We start from the raw sequence: 15,242 nt of genomic DNA on the forward strand, positions 1-15,242 counted from the left end.
TAGATCTTCACCAGTAAGGTTTTAGAGCGACTATGGAAAGTTTCAATGTGATTAATGACAGGTTCAGCATAGTCTCCATGTTGGATGTAATCAGCTATATTTCTGGGCTCAATAAATTAAGTTCCAACAAGCTGCTTTTTAGATCACTCGGACAACAGTAAAATCAAAGCATGTTGATCTCATGTCACTGCTTTGTCAATTCATATACTTGTAACTTATAAAAACATTTAACAAGGAAATTGAAATAAGAAGAATCACTTCATTCATTAGGATCTGTACGTATCATTTTCGAATTTTCCTGTATACCCATTTGGACAATAGATAGCAAACAAAGTATACGAAGGTCAAATTGACTCAACTTTGAGATGGGAATTTATGATTCAACTCCCTCACCATGCAATTAGCCTCAGTATAACCTAGAGAAAAAAAATGTATTTGCCCCTACCTTGGCTTACAAACTATAATGGTCCCTTTTTCCATTTTCCCTTTTCCGGAGATTTATCCATCTTTTACAACCACAGTCAACTCGATCCAGAATTAAGAGATTTGTGTTGTGTCGGTTGTATGAAGCACATGGGACTTGGAGGATAGCCAAAGAATCCAATGGGTAGAAAACCTCATATACTCATATGATCATCTCATCATTTGGAAATTGGTTGAGGAACAGCAGTAGGACATCCAATTGATACAAAGAAACTTAATCCAACAATATATAAAACCAAAAATAGCGGCGCAAATTTAATTCCAATTTCCCATTTTAACACACATGACAATAAGATTACATAAAGCACACATTGTATTTGTTTTTCTTTATTGCAGTCCTAAGATATATAATTCCCACACAAATTACAAGAACACAAAGAAAGCATTCAAAAACACTCACTCACCACTCAACATTAATAAAGAGAGTATGCTTAAGTTCAAGGTTCTAACAGAAGGTAGGAGCAGCAAGTCCTCCTAGCAATTCCATCTCAACGAAACCATCCTAGAATAGGTAGATCCAATGTCAACTTTTAAAGATGTCTTTTTGATAGAATACTCGAAACTTTTTGGCCTCTGCAATTGTCGTCATTGGAATAAGGGAAAACCTGGTATCAGAAATTTGAAAATGATGGAAAAGCATGGGCAACCTGAGAGAGAGAGAGAGAGAGAGAGAGAGAGAGAGAGAGAGAGAGAGAGAGAGAGAGAGAGAGAGTAACAACTAAGATTGGGGCAAACCTTGTCAGTAGTTACGAATGGAATGCACGTGCTGGAGTTTGGAGAAGTCTTCTCCCCCTTCTCGAACCCTGTCTTTGAGTTCCTGAGATGCGTCATAGGTCACCAATTCCCGGAGGGTAGTGACAAACCTCAATCCGTCCGGAATCCCCTTCAATTTTTTGCATCCCCTAATTTCTAAACCCAACAGACTGGGCATGGCTCCTCGTTCCACCCTCCACTCCTCCACATTAGGAATGTTCCAAAGGTCTAAGTGTATGAGTTGAGGGAAACCACCAGCAGAACAAACCATCTCCTTCCATTCCCCCTTTTCCACGTGGAGTTTTCTTAAGTTGGGCAATTTCTCCAATGTCGGCATTGGGTCTTCCTTTAGTCCAGGAGAATTTGTACTCAAACTTAAGTAGGTGAGGTTTGGAGAGAGTGCGTCTGGTAATTCAGTCAGGGATCCTGTAAAGAACAATCTATGAAGATGGCGGTACCCAAAAACTTGCCTTAAAAGGCTTTCTTCTTCTCGTGTTTGGTAAGACCCCCCAGTGAAGAAGGTTGAATATCTTAAAAGACCGTTTGAATTGCTAAAACTGGGGCATTCAAGAATCACAGCCAAGTGTTCTAGGTCGTACACAATAATTCCAAGTTTTCGAAGATTCGTGAGCGTGGAAAAGCTTCTAACATCACATGTTTTTGTGTTAAAGCCTTGGAGTGTCTCGAGTTTGCTTAAGCCATCCAATCGCAACTTCACCCAGAAAGGCACGCAACAAATATCCCATCCAGGAAGATATAGATGTCTCAATTGCTCCAACCTCCACAACACATTGGGTATTTTTGTAATTTTCACCCCATATTTATGCCTAGCATACCGTAAATCTAAGGTTTCAAGGAATAGCAAGTTGCCTATTGAAGAAGGCAAGCTTGTAATTTCAGAATCTCGTATACTGAAATATCTCAAGTGGATTAGGTTTCCTATTGCTTTTGGCAATTTCTTTCCCTCAAGAAATTCGGAGGCCTTGTACTTACTACCGTGGAACTTAGTTTTTTCGAGATCCAAATATGTAAGCAATTTGAAGCCTTTGAAGATTGATTTTACGTGTCGCCAATCGGAATCTTCCAATGTGTTTCCAAAGGAATAAAATTGGCATGACCTAACATGGTGGAGGTTACATGTTTTGTCTCTACGGAGGGCTTTAACATGTCCTCTTCTTCTATTATCACCAACATTTCGATTAGCTTTGCAGTACACACCAAGCCTACGAATTGTAATTGAAGACGACGAAGATGAAGATGTAGTGGCCAAGTCTTCCCCCATGCATACAACCTTGATGAAATTCTCCTCTCGGGCCTTCAACAAGCACAAGTCTCGCACGAGATCGTGGAGGCGATAAAATTTAACCCTTCCACTATACCTTGTTAATTGACCAACTTGAATCATGCATCGATGACGTAGCTCATCCAAGTAACTCATCCCAACATCCAACATTGTCACATCTTCTACTTCTCCTACTCGTGCGCATACGGGTAAAGACACAAAGCCTTCAGCCATCCATCTTTGGATCAATTTTATAGGGCGTATATCTTCATCTTCCGGAAGGTCACTCAAACACAAAAAGCATGCCTTGAGATGGTATGGCAAGTCATTGTAGCTTAACTCTAAAACGATTTTCACAGGGACTCCTCCTTGGCCTTTGCCCTTCATTAAGTAGTCTACGTTTCTACTCACCATTTCCCACTCACCTAGTGTGCGTTTTGTAGCGAGAAGACCTCCTAATACCACAATGGCCAACGGCAGGCCCCCACAGTGCTTGACCATTTTTTCCCCTAACACCGTCATTTCTGTGCTTAATCTGAACTCTGCAAATTAAAGGAAAAAATAGTGTCCTCAATTGACAAGTATCCACTAATCTACTTACATATTACTGACATAATTACATAAATAAAACTGGTGTCCCTGTGCAATGATACATTTGCTGCATGCCTTCATTGTTATATATGGTGTGGGTTCCAATTCAAAAGAATGCCAATTAAAAGATACGGTTGCCTACATATCGACTAAACATCTTAAATCTTGCTGCAATAAACAGTCTTGTCCGTACACCAAAAGATGTCTAATATTCACTTGCAAATCTTTGACCTCCTTAATCATAAGCTGCCCGAAAAATAACAGTAAAATGGGAGTTAATTAGCAGATATGACTATTCTACATAATATGAGGAATGGTTGGCAATTATGTCATTAAAAGCTATAAGTGTGGTCGACAACTCTATTTTCGAGAGTAAGTCATACATATCACTCATGTGGTTTGGTGAATCCAATGTACCAAGCATTTTATTTTCATGTTACACATAAATACGTAATCCAGTCAAGTTTTTTTTTTCTTTTCGATAACTCAAGTGTTTGAACCAGCTTTCGCACATTTTGACTAATCATGGGGACCAATCTCACCGCCCACTTGCGGAAGTGGTGTAACGCGAGTGTTCGGTATAAGTGAAAGGATAGTAAAGTATAATAATTTAGCCTACGACTCTGATAGTATATTTGATTCTTAGGATGACCTATCTATAAGATTAACTTTTTTTTTTTTTTTTAGCGTAACAATGGATAAGTTATATCTCAGCACTTATCTCGTAAATTATGGAACATCTTGATCCACTTCATGGGCGTTTCATTAGTTGTACTAGGCAGCTCAATGGAGTCTATGGATAGAAGCCTCTTTCTAAATAGAAAAAGCACAATTATTCCACTTCAATTTAAGTGGAGAGAACATATATTGAGAGAAGAAAAACTTTTTTATGGCGGAGCCATGACGATAATTTACGGCGTTCAAATGTATTTTGGACGGTCCGAATTTTTAAAAAACTATTTGCTAGAAGAGTTTAACTCTTCGCACGAATAGTTTTTTTTTTTTAAATCTGAACCATTAATTGCTGAAATGGACGGCTGAGATTGCGTGGAGCTGTGAATAACTTATTCCGACGCGAATAAGTTTAGAGAATATAACCCAATATTGAAATAAGTTTAGAGAATATAACCCAATATTGAACTTGAAATTCGAAAAGCACAACTTACAACTATAATTTATAGTTAATAATATAGTTAAGGGCGTTGATAATTACCTGTGACATCACTCTTCAAACATGCCTTTTTCTGAAACAGCTCCCAACTTTCCGGTTTTGTTAAATGCCTCAATTCATGAAGGCATTGTTTATCAGCAAATGAAGCCACTTCTCTAGTGCGAGTTGTTAACAAAATTTTACTACCTGCCTTTTTGCGGGGGAAGGCAGGACTCAGCCTATTCCAAGCTTTAACGTCCCATATGTCATCCAGAATCACAAGACATTTCATTCGACTTTGAGCTTGATAAAGCTCGCCAACTAGCTCACCATGCCTCATTCTCCTTATTTTCTCTCTCCCTTCTAGTTCTGGAGATGTAAGTTGGATAAGAATCTCTTCCAAAACTTCCCTTGTTTTGCATTGCTGAGATATGTAAGCCCAGGCAAAACAATCAAAATGATGTCTAACATCAATGTGATTGTAAACCATCTTAGCAAGGGTGGTCTTGCCAAGACCACCCATTCCCCAAATGGAAATGACCCTACAGTTTGTCATCTCGTTAACCAAATGATCCACGACTGCTTTTACATCTTCATTTAAGCAGATGATATCCTCCTCAACGACATTGGGATAAGACTGCCTTAGTTGTTGCACCCTCTCAGTTCTAGAAGTTGAGCTTTCTCCCAAGGCGATTGTAGGTTGGATACCATATGTTTGTAAACTTCTTGTGAGGTCGGTGATCTTTTTATTAATATGCTCGATCTCCAATCCAACCTCATGACGGGCTCTAGACTCACTGAATATCTTACCTCTTCTCATGAGCGCAACTTTGATGACAAAAGTTGCAATGACATCTTCAGCATCTAATGATAATTCCCGGATCTCAGAGATGCAATTGCTCACAAGCTCGTCCCCTTCTCCTCGTCTTGCATCTGCAGCTTTCAAGAAGCACTGCATTCGACTTAGTTGCTTTTGCATTTGCTCAACTTGGGCCCTCACCCCGTGCAACAACCTATATTCTTGGATGAGCAAGTTACCCAGCCGTTCCACCACAAACGAAACAAAAGGCTCAACTACAATTTCAGCCATAATAACCAATTAAGCGTTCTTCTTTCAGCAAGACCTACAAAAAAACCAAGTTTCAAGCACTTCATTTCTTAGCAACCATCTGCCGCGACACAATCAATATTTCTTTGTAAGGGATCGTCATTTTATATTATCGCTTTGGTAGATAGATGGTTATTAGTGATTATATACTTTAAAAAATATGATAAGAAAAAGTAAGGAGAATCATATCACATCTCAACACGTGAAATTAAAACTGTCATGTATCAGTGGTAGTACATAATAATCCTCGCTAGTCGCTAATATGTCCTTTGTCTTCTCTCTTTAAAAAAAACTTCAAAGTATACTGTGGAATATACATAGTTGAAATTACGATGAAATTGTCAGTGCAATATACCATTTCACTAACAATAGTAACTTAATTTGTCGAAAAATGAGATGTAACTAATTAACTGTGTTCTAAGAAATACAGTAACTCTCTGCCACTATTTACTGTTCAACATGATCAATGAAGGTAAACAGAAGAGCTCTTTATGTTTACCTCTTTGGGCACACAAGAATTTGATAAACGCAGCCAATTTCGACGACTTTCGCTCTGACTTGGTCCGCAGATCGTAGCTAATACCAGAGCTTGGACGATGAGCTGAATGTATTTACAGAAAGATAAGTTGACAGGAGACGCATGGAGAGTGAGTTGAAGGCCCAGTAGGACAGAACGAGAAGTTTTTTAGTGCGGAGCGGGTCCTGACCCATGGATTTAGTTACATAATGCAATTCTTTGCGACCACTCTAAAAACATACTTGCGGGTGATGTTGAGTGTCATAAAAGACTTAATTGAAACATTCGCTAACACCAATTAATTTTAGGAGATATGGTAAAAAAGCGGTCCGACAATTTTGGACGGCTCATATTTAAAGAAAGAAAAATGAGAAAGTGTGATAGAGTGAAAGGAAAGAGAGTGTTTAAATCTAAGTCATTTAACATATTTTTGGACGGCTCAAATACACTGTTCGGACTATGTGTGGGCACCCAAAAATTTCTCAGAGCAGTAGACTTGCAGAAAACAAGTCGTTGGCACTGCCTTTATTGAAAGGGATAACATTTTAGCCATTCATTTGCTGGGCTCGCGTCGCACTGACCCGGACCCGGGGGTCTGGGGCTGTGGAGTGATTCACGTGGTCCTCCAAGTCTTGGTCTTTGTACACCACGTAGAAAGACGTTGATCATGATGAAGAATGGACCCATATGCTTTAAGGTGGAGTCTAAAATGGGAAAAACTAAGGCCTGTTTGAAACTTAGGTGAAAAAAGGAAAAGAAACATAAAATAATTTAGAAAAAAATTTTAAGAAATAAGTGTAGAAAAATTTAAAGCTTTTTAAATTTTTAATTTGGTTGTTTTATTACCTGTTTTCTCTAAAATCAAACAAAGAAAGAGGCAAATTAGTAAGTTTTCTTTTCTCAGGCCGGTTTGAAAGAAACCCTAAATAATCTTTCGCGGCTGTCGGCCACTCCTTTTGAGAAAAGGAAATCTTAACCTCTTTTTTTTTTTCCTCTTCCTAAAGGTACTTTTTCTTTTCTATGTTGCATTGGGATAGTGGTGACTTTTACCTCTTCCCTACCTCCTTTTTTTTTCTTTTTTTTTCTTTAACTCTTAACCCTACCTGATGGATGGATTTTCCTTGTAATATTTCAATGAGAGAATTAAAAAAATGAAAGAATTCGTGCCGATGAAAAAACAAGGAGAGAATTCGCATCCCAATTTTTCCGAGTAACTTATTCATTCGTAAATACAAAAATATAATAAAAAATTAATATTCATATCATACCTCCATCGCTTGCGGATTGCATGAGTAATTTTGTTGTTGTAACTGAGTAATTTTCCCAAATAAAGTAAATTTGGCTTTTCATTTTGCTCTTATTCAATTTTTTTTGGACTGTTTGGGTTTTTTCTTGGATATTTTCAAAAATAATTGGATAAAATTAATTATTTTTTACTTTTCCAATTTCTCTAGTTGAGACAAATTGATAATCCATAAAAATTTGATGCAAAATTAAGCAAAATTTTTCTTGAATAAGGACAAGAAAAAAAACGATATATGTAAGAAGGTTCTTATCGCGATTTACATACACGCAAATCAAGATATCTATATACATGTATAGATAGATACCCAGATAGGTAAATAAATTTGACGAATCCCTAATCAATTGCTTCTTTCAATTCCTTTTTTCCTAACTGCTACAAGATTCTCCCTCTCTAAAATTTTCCTAACCCTAGCCGCTGCTTTCACTATTCTCCTCCTCCTCTCCCTCCACCCCTAGGCTTCCACCCTAAATGGAGCTATGGGAGGGGGGCTTTCCTCCCCTTTCTAGCGTTCTCTCCGTCGTCTCGGCTAGAGATTTATCCCCTCCCTTCATCACCTTTTACCATCGTCCTTTCGCTATGCCTCCAACCGCCGCACCTCCTCTGCCTTCTCCTTTGTGTAGCCGTCAAGGTTTCATCACTGTAGTGTGTCCTGGGTTGCGGTTTTGGTTTGCGGATGTGGTTCCTGGTGTCCGTTTGGTGCGTCTTGGTTCGCTGGAATAGGAGCATTGGTGGTGTTTTGATTGTGAGATTTTCCTTTTCTTCTTAGTTTTTCTGGGGTTTTTTTCTCTAATTTTCATTTAGTTTCTTTTCTCACCGGTCAGGCTTTAGTCCCCGGAGTCACCAGATCCGATTATTTGGACTAGATGGTTGACGTGGGCTCTATTTGTGAATACCTTCTCTCTTTTGTGGGATCGCCGTAGTGGTTTGTGAGGCTCTGGAGTGAAAACTTGTGAATCTAGACCTCATGGTTATTGTCTCTGTTTTGAGATTGATAACCCAATTTGATTGTATGTTTATTTCGTATGAATGAAATCTCCTAGTATCATTTTGGCACAAAAACAAAAACAAAAAACAAAAAGAAGCGATAATTCTACTGGTACCGACAGGTTTATACCAATTGGGAACAAAGAGTGCTGCTACCAGTATAGCAACTGGGGCACAAAGAGTGCTGCTCCTTTAATAAGTAAGCATTACATGTATACAAAGAGTGCTGCTACTGGTACAGCAGCTAGGGCACAGACAGTGCGTACAACGCTCGTTTGGGCCCGTCTCTGGTCTAATAAAGATAATCGAAATCGCTCATTTTGTTCAATAAATTTTGCTTAAGGTCCTAGAAAAAAACAATCAACTCTATCGGACATCGATAAGAGCGTTTACAATTTTGGACCATTTAGAAATGTCCTTACCGATGTCGGATGAAGCTGACTTTTTACGGAAACCTGAAGCAAAATATATTGAACAAAATGAGCAGTTTCGATTATCTTTGTTGGACCCGAGACGGGTCCAAACGCGCGTTGTACCAGTAGCATTTCTGGTACAGAAACAAAAGCTAGAGTGTCTATATGCATGGATTATTAAGTGAGAACATTTTAATTAGCATTAAACTATCGCAAATGCTATAAGGTGCCCCTTGGACATAAGTTTGGGGCACAAGATTAGAGTTTATTAAATGCTTTAATAACATTTTTTACACTCATTCCAACATCTACTAATAATGACATTGAAAATATAAACCACTCCAATAAAAGAAGTCAAACAATATTTTTAAGGGAAAAAAACTGAAATAGTCCCTGTAGTTAAGTATTTGTATCAATTTGGTCCCTGTAGTTGTAATTGGCTCGATTTACACTCTGTACTTTTCATTTTGTTTCAATTTGGTCAAATTACTAACTTCCATTAGTCCGCCGTTAGTCCTTTAAACAACAAAATCATATGGCCCCTTTTTTTAGGGTTAAAATAGACTCGTTCGGCTAAATAAGCCAATTGGCTTATTTTTTTATCCTTATTGAAATTTTTTTCGTATTTATAAGTTTTTCGTCAATTTTTTTGGGGTTATTGCATCGTCATAACGAGATGAATGTAAAAAGTAAAAAATTATGATCAAAATTCAATTTTTTTTTGAATAAAGACGAAAAAATTGGCTTATTGGCTTATTTTTGTCTTTATTCAAAAAAATTAGGTTTCGATCGTAATTTTTTACTTTTTAGATTCCTTTTGTTATGACGATGCAATAATTCCCAAAAAAATAACGAAAAACTAACAAATACGAAAAAAAATTGAATAAACACAAAAAAATAAGTCAGTTGGCTTATTTAGCTGAATGGGGTTACTCATTCCCCTCTTGCCCTAATATATCTCTAAACCAAAACACAGCTCATTCTTCCATTCTCCATTGATAAGGAGGCATTTGGGAAGAAATTTGGTTATAATTTTCTACAAAAAGTTACCATCGAATTCAGCATTTTCATGATCAGCCATGAGGCATCATAACCATTGATATTGTCTACATGTTCAACTTGTAGACAAATACTGAGATGCCTTATTTTTCTGCATAGTACTGAAAATGCATATAGAATCATGTCCAAAAGTCAGAACATGATATAAATTCAAAAGTCACAACATGATAAATAACTATGTCCAAAAGTCAGAATATTATATAAACTCAGTTCCAAATTTACTATGTCATAACCTAATACATAGACATAACAAACCACTCAACTAGGTTACAATAAACCTAACTTAATAGCCCAAGTGGTTACAAAAAATAGTGCCATGTCATTCCATTCATTTTCCTACCCTTGGCCCATGTACTGATTCCTGACTAGGAATGTTGAAAAATAAACCTAAGCCAATTTTTTCGTCTTTATTCAAAAAAAATTGAATTTTGATAATAACTTTTTACTTTTTAGATTCTTCTCGTCATGACGATGCAATAACCCCCAAAAAATTAACGAAAAACTTACAAATACGAAAAAAAAATTTGAATAAGGACAAAAAATAAGAAAGTTGGCTTATTTAGCCGAACAGGTCTGTTTTAATCCCAAAAATGGGGGCCATATGATTTTTCTATTTAAAGGACTAACGGTGGACTAACGGAAGTTAGTAATTGGACCGAATTGAAACAAAATGGAAAGTACAGAGTGTAAATCGAGCCAATTATAACTACAGGGACCAAATTGACACGAACACTTAACTACAAGGACTATTACAGTTTTTTTCCCTATTTTTAATGACAAAAGTGATCTTATAACTCTTCATATTCTTCACTCTTTAAGCTGAGAAAATCAACTATTGTTTTGGAGGGAAATCTTAGTTGACCATACGACATGATTCTTCATATGGAAATTTTTACTGGCGCCAGTTTCTTTTCCTTAAAGAGACAAAGGCAAATGCTCAACAGAGCAGTTCGTCTGACCTCTGTTTCAAAGGGGGAAAAAATAAAATAATACGAGTGAGTAATAAGTGTATCCCTCCGACCTTCTGTTACAAAGGTATGAACTTTTTCTTTTGTTCATTTTCACTTTTTTTTTTTAGTTATTTGGAAAGAATTTTTATATTATTTTTCTGGATAAAGATTTCTTTTTTTCTTTTTTCTTTTTTTTTCTATTTTCACCAGATATTGGTATTTTAATTTGTAGGATAATGGATGATGAATGTTTGGATTGTGAGTTAACCCAAATGAAAAGAAGAAATACTTTTTGACTTGAATGATATTCCTCAAGAAGACGAAAATATAGAATCAGGTGAAAGTGTGGAAGAGATGAACAATTTCGTGGAAAATGATTGGGAGAAGATTTCCAAGTTTCGGGAGAGGAATTGGTTAGCAAAATAAGAAGAAAATCACTTCGAGCGACATAGGATTGAATCTTATATTTTGTGTGTGTGAAGTATTAGAAATTAGAGTTTTGATCAATTTTTATTTTTGTTATCTCACCTGAGTTTTGTACAGTTGTTATACCACTGTAATTTTTTTCCCTCTTTTTTAGACGTTTAAAATTGAAACTCTTGAATTTTTATTTGATTGTTTGTGGTAGTATTATCCAATTGAAATTCTTATGTTTGTTAGTTTTTTTTTTTTTCGAGTATTGCTTTGTTTGAAAATTAGGTGTCGTCAAGCATTGTGTCAAAGGAAAACCTTTCATCTACCTAATTTGGATGATACTGGAAGAAGGAACAATCCTCGTAACAAGAAGAAGAAGCTAGGAACCAGCCGACTAAATTTTTTAAAGGAAAACCTTTCATCTACCTAATTTTTAAAAGAAAATGAGGGTAGTATTTGTAGGGGGCCAAATTTTCCTCAGTTCATAAGGTCCAAAAGGGGTACCGTCATATCTCGGAAGGACCATAAGATGTTATCTTTGTTCTTATTTTTGGGACTTTCATTTATTATCTTGCCAAAGCCACATCATTATAGCCCCACAATTTCAACAAGTAAAGTATTATTCCACAAGTATTGCCGAACATTTGTCTTAAGTACGCTCGGGGGTTCTTCATATCACTCGGCAGTTATCGCTCGGTAGTTCTTTGTATCGTTCGGCAGTTATCGCTCGGTAGCTCTTTGTATCGTTTGGCAGCTCTTTGTATCGCTCAAAGGTTCTTTATGTTATTCAGCTAGTACTTCACCAGCTCGACAGACATCTTTATCTTTCGGTAAAATATACGGTTGCTCGCTATTGCTCGGTATATGGACGCGGTAAGTTGTGACCTTTTAGAAGTTTCTAGAAGCTTCCTATGCACTTTTTACCTAACTTACTCCCTAAGTCTCCAAACTTTCCATTTATAGTAATTTTCTATTAATAGTCTTTACTTAGTCATTAAGTTTCACTCACATTTTCTCTATATAAGCAAAGCTCTCCCTCATCTAAGGTACACAACTCTCCTCTCCTACATAAACGGCTTATATTCCTCGCTTTATGTTTCGATTTATCTTCCCCGGGTACTAACTAGCTCGTCGAAGGCTCTACCCGGAGGAAACCCCCTCCGGTTTACAGGTACTAGGCTCGGCGCCAACCACCCCAAGCTTGGTAGGAATCTTTCCAGACTCGGCGAGCCCCCACACCGTCCAACAGAAGGAGGAAAGGATTTAAGTGGAATTCACCCCCACAGTATTGTCATTAAAAAAAGTATTACAAACATTTATGGGTAGTTTAGAAAATAGTGGTAAAAAGTAATACTTTGTGAATACCCATAAATACAACTCATAGATTTAGGTATATTTATTGCACCTAAAGTATTTAAGGAATCATAAACATGTGTCCCAAACTAATGCCCCAGGGGCACCTATTAGCGGGATCGTTAAACTATATACGCGAAAAGTAGTCGTTATGTTCTAAATTCCTTCTAAACCACACACCATATATAACAAATGAAATAAAATAAACGAAAGCTTGACGAAGACAAGTCAAGACGTACGTGGAAAGGAGCTGATATCTTTTTTTGACTATAGGGTAGAGAAATTAATCATGTTGTGGTGGATCCTACCAAGCTGGGGTAAAAAAAGGGGGGAGAAAAAGAAAAAGTGTTTATGGGCAAACTTTTCCCGATTGGATCCGGTATTAGATGGGTGTATTGGCTTATACCCCGGATAAGGGCTTTGAGGTGACAGATTTTGCAAGGTTTTGATGTCAATTGTTGTCCTGTATTAGCTAATTCCGGTGTTATTTTATCCCGGGTTGGGGGGATAAATTATTAACACCCTCTGGGGGTAGCAATAGATAGATTATCCGGCCTAATACACCCGGAATTTGACCATTCTACCCTTCCTCATCTCCCTCTTCATCTGACCTCTTCACACACACACAGAGTCGATTTTGGCCGGAGTTGGCCGATTTACAGATTATGTACAAACATCCATTCACAGTTCTATCAAACCCCAACTTATAGATTCTTGATAAACTGCATTTTGCACAAAATAAACTAATCCCAAACCTGAACATCGTCTTCATAATCTGTTGTCCTCAAAAATCCCATCCGATCGTCGCCATCGTCTTCAAAATCTGACCTTTGTCATCGTCGTGTGCTATGGGAAAAGGTGCAGAGGTGGGTCGGTGGGGGTGGGTCAATCGGATATAGAGAGAGAGAGAGAGAGGTGGGTCAGTGGGTTTTGTTAAATGGTGGAGAGGTGGGTTGTGTGCTATGGGAAAATGTGAGTTTTGATTTTTAAAGAAATTTTTGAGTTTTGATTTTTTAAATTATTAAATTAATTAATTTATAAGTACATGTATGTGTTGTAGTTAAATGGTTATATGTGGTTACAATAAAGCACTTGAAAAAAAAAATTTATTTTTTTAATATTAAATTAATTCAATTATTATTAAAAATTATTATTGCTTAATCGTGAAAAAGTAATTAATTTAATTAGATTTTGCAATTTGCATGTTTAATGTAACGAATAATCAAATTAAACACTGCACAGGGGCAAATGAGTCATTTGTCAATTTTTTACATCATACACCCTTCCTTATACACCCATTTATCCTCCATCCAAACGGCATATTATTTTATCCCCCTTCTCTAATACATCATTCAAACCATTTACTTTTTAATACACTCTATATAAATGTCACATCAATGTGAGTCCTCCCTTTTTAATTAATACCCCTTATGGCCCGTTTGGATCCCGGCTTATGAAGGGGGATAACTAATACCCCCCATTTATACCTGGGCCCACAGCTTATCCCTCGTTTGGGAAGCCATTTGAGGTTGGGTATTGTTTTATTCCGTTCTTGTGCAATACCGGAGAAAGGGGTATTAGGGGGTCTTACCTATGGACAGGGTCTGAGGTATCCATAACTTATACCCCCTAATCCCCCTCAAAAATTGACGATTTCACCCCTCCTTATCCCCCTCCCCAACCCCTACACCGTTTTTTTTTGTTTTCTAGAGCAATAAACAAAAAATAGGAAGAAGAAGAACAGTAGCAACAAGAACAGATCGGAGAAAGGACAGATCAGAGAGAGGAGGGATCGAACCAGTCAAAGCTGTTGTTGCTGCTGCTTCTTCATTTTCTTCTTCTTCTGCCGCCGGTGTTGCTGCCGCCGTAGTTCTCTCGCTCTTTCTCTCCCTCTCTCCCTCTTTCTCTGTTAAACGGTGAAAAGAAAAGTTAACGTGATAAGAAAGGAAGAAAAGAATAAGGAAAATGATTGTGTGCATATGAGACCATGTGCTATCAAACACCCTCACTAATAATTAATTAAAATGAACACATTTTCACCAAATAATATTGTTATGCACATGAGAATTGACTTAACTAGTTTGATGGACACATTTCCAACTACCAAACAATGTGTTTTTTTTTTAAAAAAAATTCTAGAATTTAAAAAAAAAAAACCCTCGATTTTTTTTTTAAAAAAACCGAATTTTATATATAATTTTTTAAATAATAATAATACTAAATTAATTAATTTGTTAGTACAAATAAATATTACGGCTTAAATTGTGAAAGAATAATTAAATTTGCAATTATATATAAAACGTAATACATAATGAATTTAGGCATTGCACAAGGACAAAAGGGTCATTTGACAGTTTTTTACATCATCCATCCTTTCTTATACCCCATATTAATCCTTCATTCAAACGAAGTACTATTTAATCACCCTTCTCTAATACCTCATCCAAACAACCTACTATTTAATCTCTCATTCATAAACATCACATCAATGTGGACCCTCTCTTATTAACTAATACCCCCTACTATCTTATCCCCCTTATTAACTTATAATACCCACAATTCTTTACCCGCATCCAAACGGGCCGTTACTATCTTATCCCCCTTCAAAAATAATACACCCAAAACTCATATGGCATCCAATCGGGCCCTTAATGGGTATAAAATTAACGAGAATTATTTTCGTTCTTCTCAGACTCATGATTTTCAGGTGTCATGCGCCCTCTCAATCATTATGAAAGTCACTAGTATTTAATTTTCCAATTTCAAAAATTTTGGAGTGTCTTTCGTTTGGTAATATAAGGTGTCTTGGGTTAACTTGCGCGCGCTTCAATCTAATCCATACAGCTTCTCTCATAGCGTGGAGTGAGAGAAGAAACTCA

General features: G+C 36.9%; 2 protein-coding genes across 10 annotated transcripts in view; both read right to left on the reverse strand.

The window, feature by feature from the left end:
* LOC131308018 (probable disease resistance protein At1g58602) overlaps positions 1 to 15,242 on the reverse strand; it is a 56,847-nt gene that overhangs the window by 27,927 nt on the left and 13,678 nt on the right. For 3 of the 9 annotated variants that reach the window (XM_058334813.1, XM_058334811.1, XM_058334807.1), the window contains exon 2: positions 5,867 to 5,968. The exons of the other annotated variants lie outside the window; for them this stretch is intronic. The gene's annotated coding sequence lies outside the window, so the exon portion shown is untranslated. The remainder of the gene's footprint in view (positions 1 to 5,866; positions 5,969 to 15,242) is intronic. 9 annotated transcript variants of the gene reach the window in all.
* On the reverse strand, positions 712 to 5,396 carry LOC131308019 (probable disease resistance protein RF9). Its single transcript, XM_058334820.1, has 3 exons — positions 4,323 to 5,396; positions 1,219 to 3,060; positions 712 to 1,088 (listed from the first exon to the last, which is right to left on the reverse strand). The coding sequence occupies exons 1-2, from the start codon at positions 5,347 to 5,349 to the stop codon at positions 1,223 to 1,225; spliced, it is 2,865 nt and encodes a 954-aa protein (XP_058190803.1). The 5' UTR covers positions 5,350 to 5,396; the 3' UTR covers positions 712 to 1,088; positions 1,219 to 1,222.

Source organism: Rhododendron vialii, chromosome 11a, assembly GCF_030253575.1.
Source record: "Rhododendron vialii isolate Sample 1 chromosome 11a, ASM3025357v1".
Classification (NCBI taxonomy): Eukaryota; Viridiplantae; Streptophyta; class Magnoliopsida; order Ericales; family Ericaceae; genus Rhododendron; species Rhododendron vialii.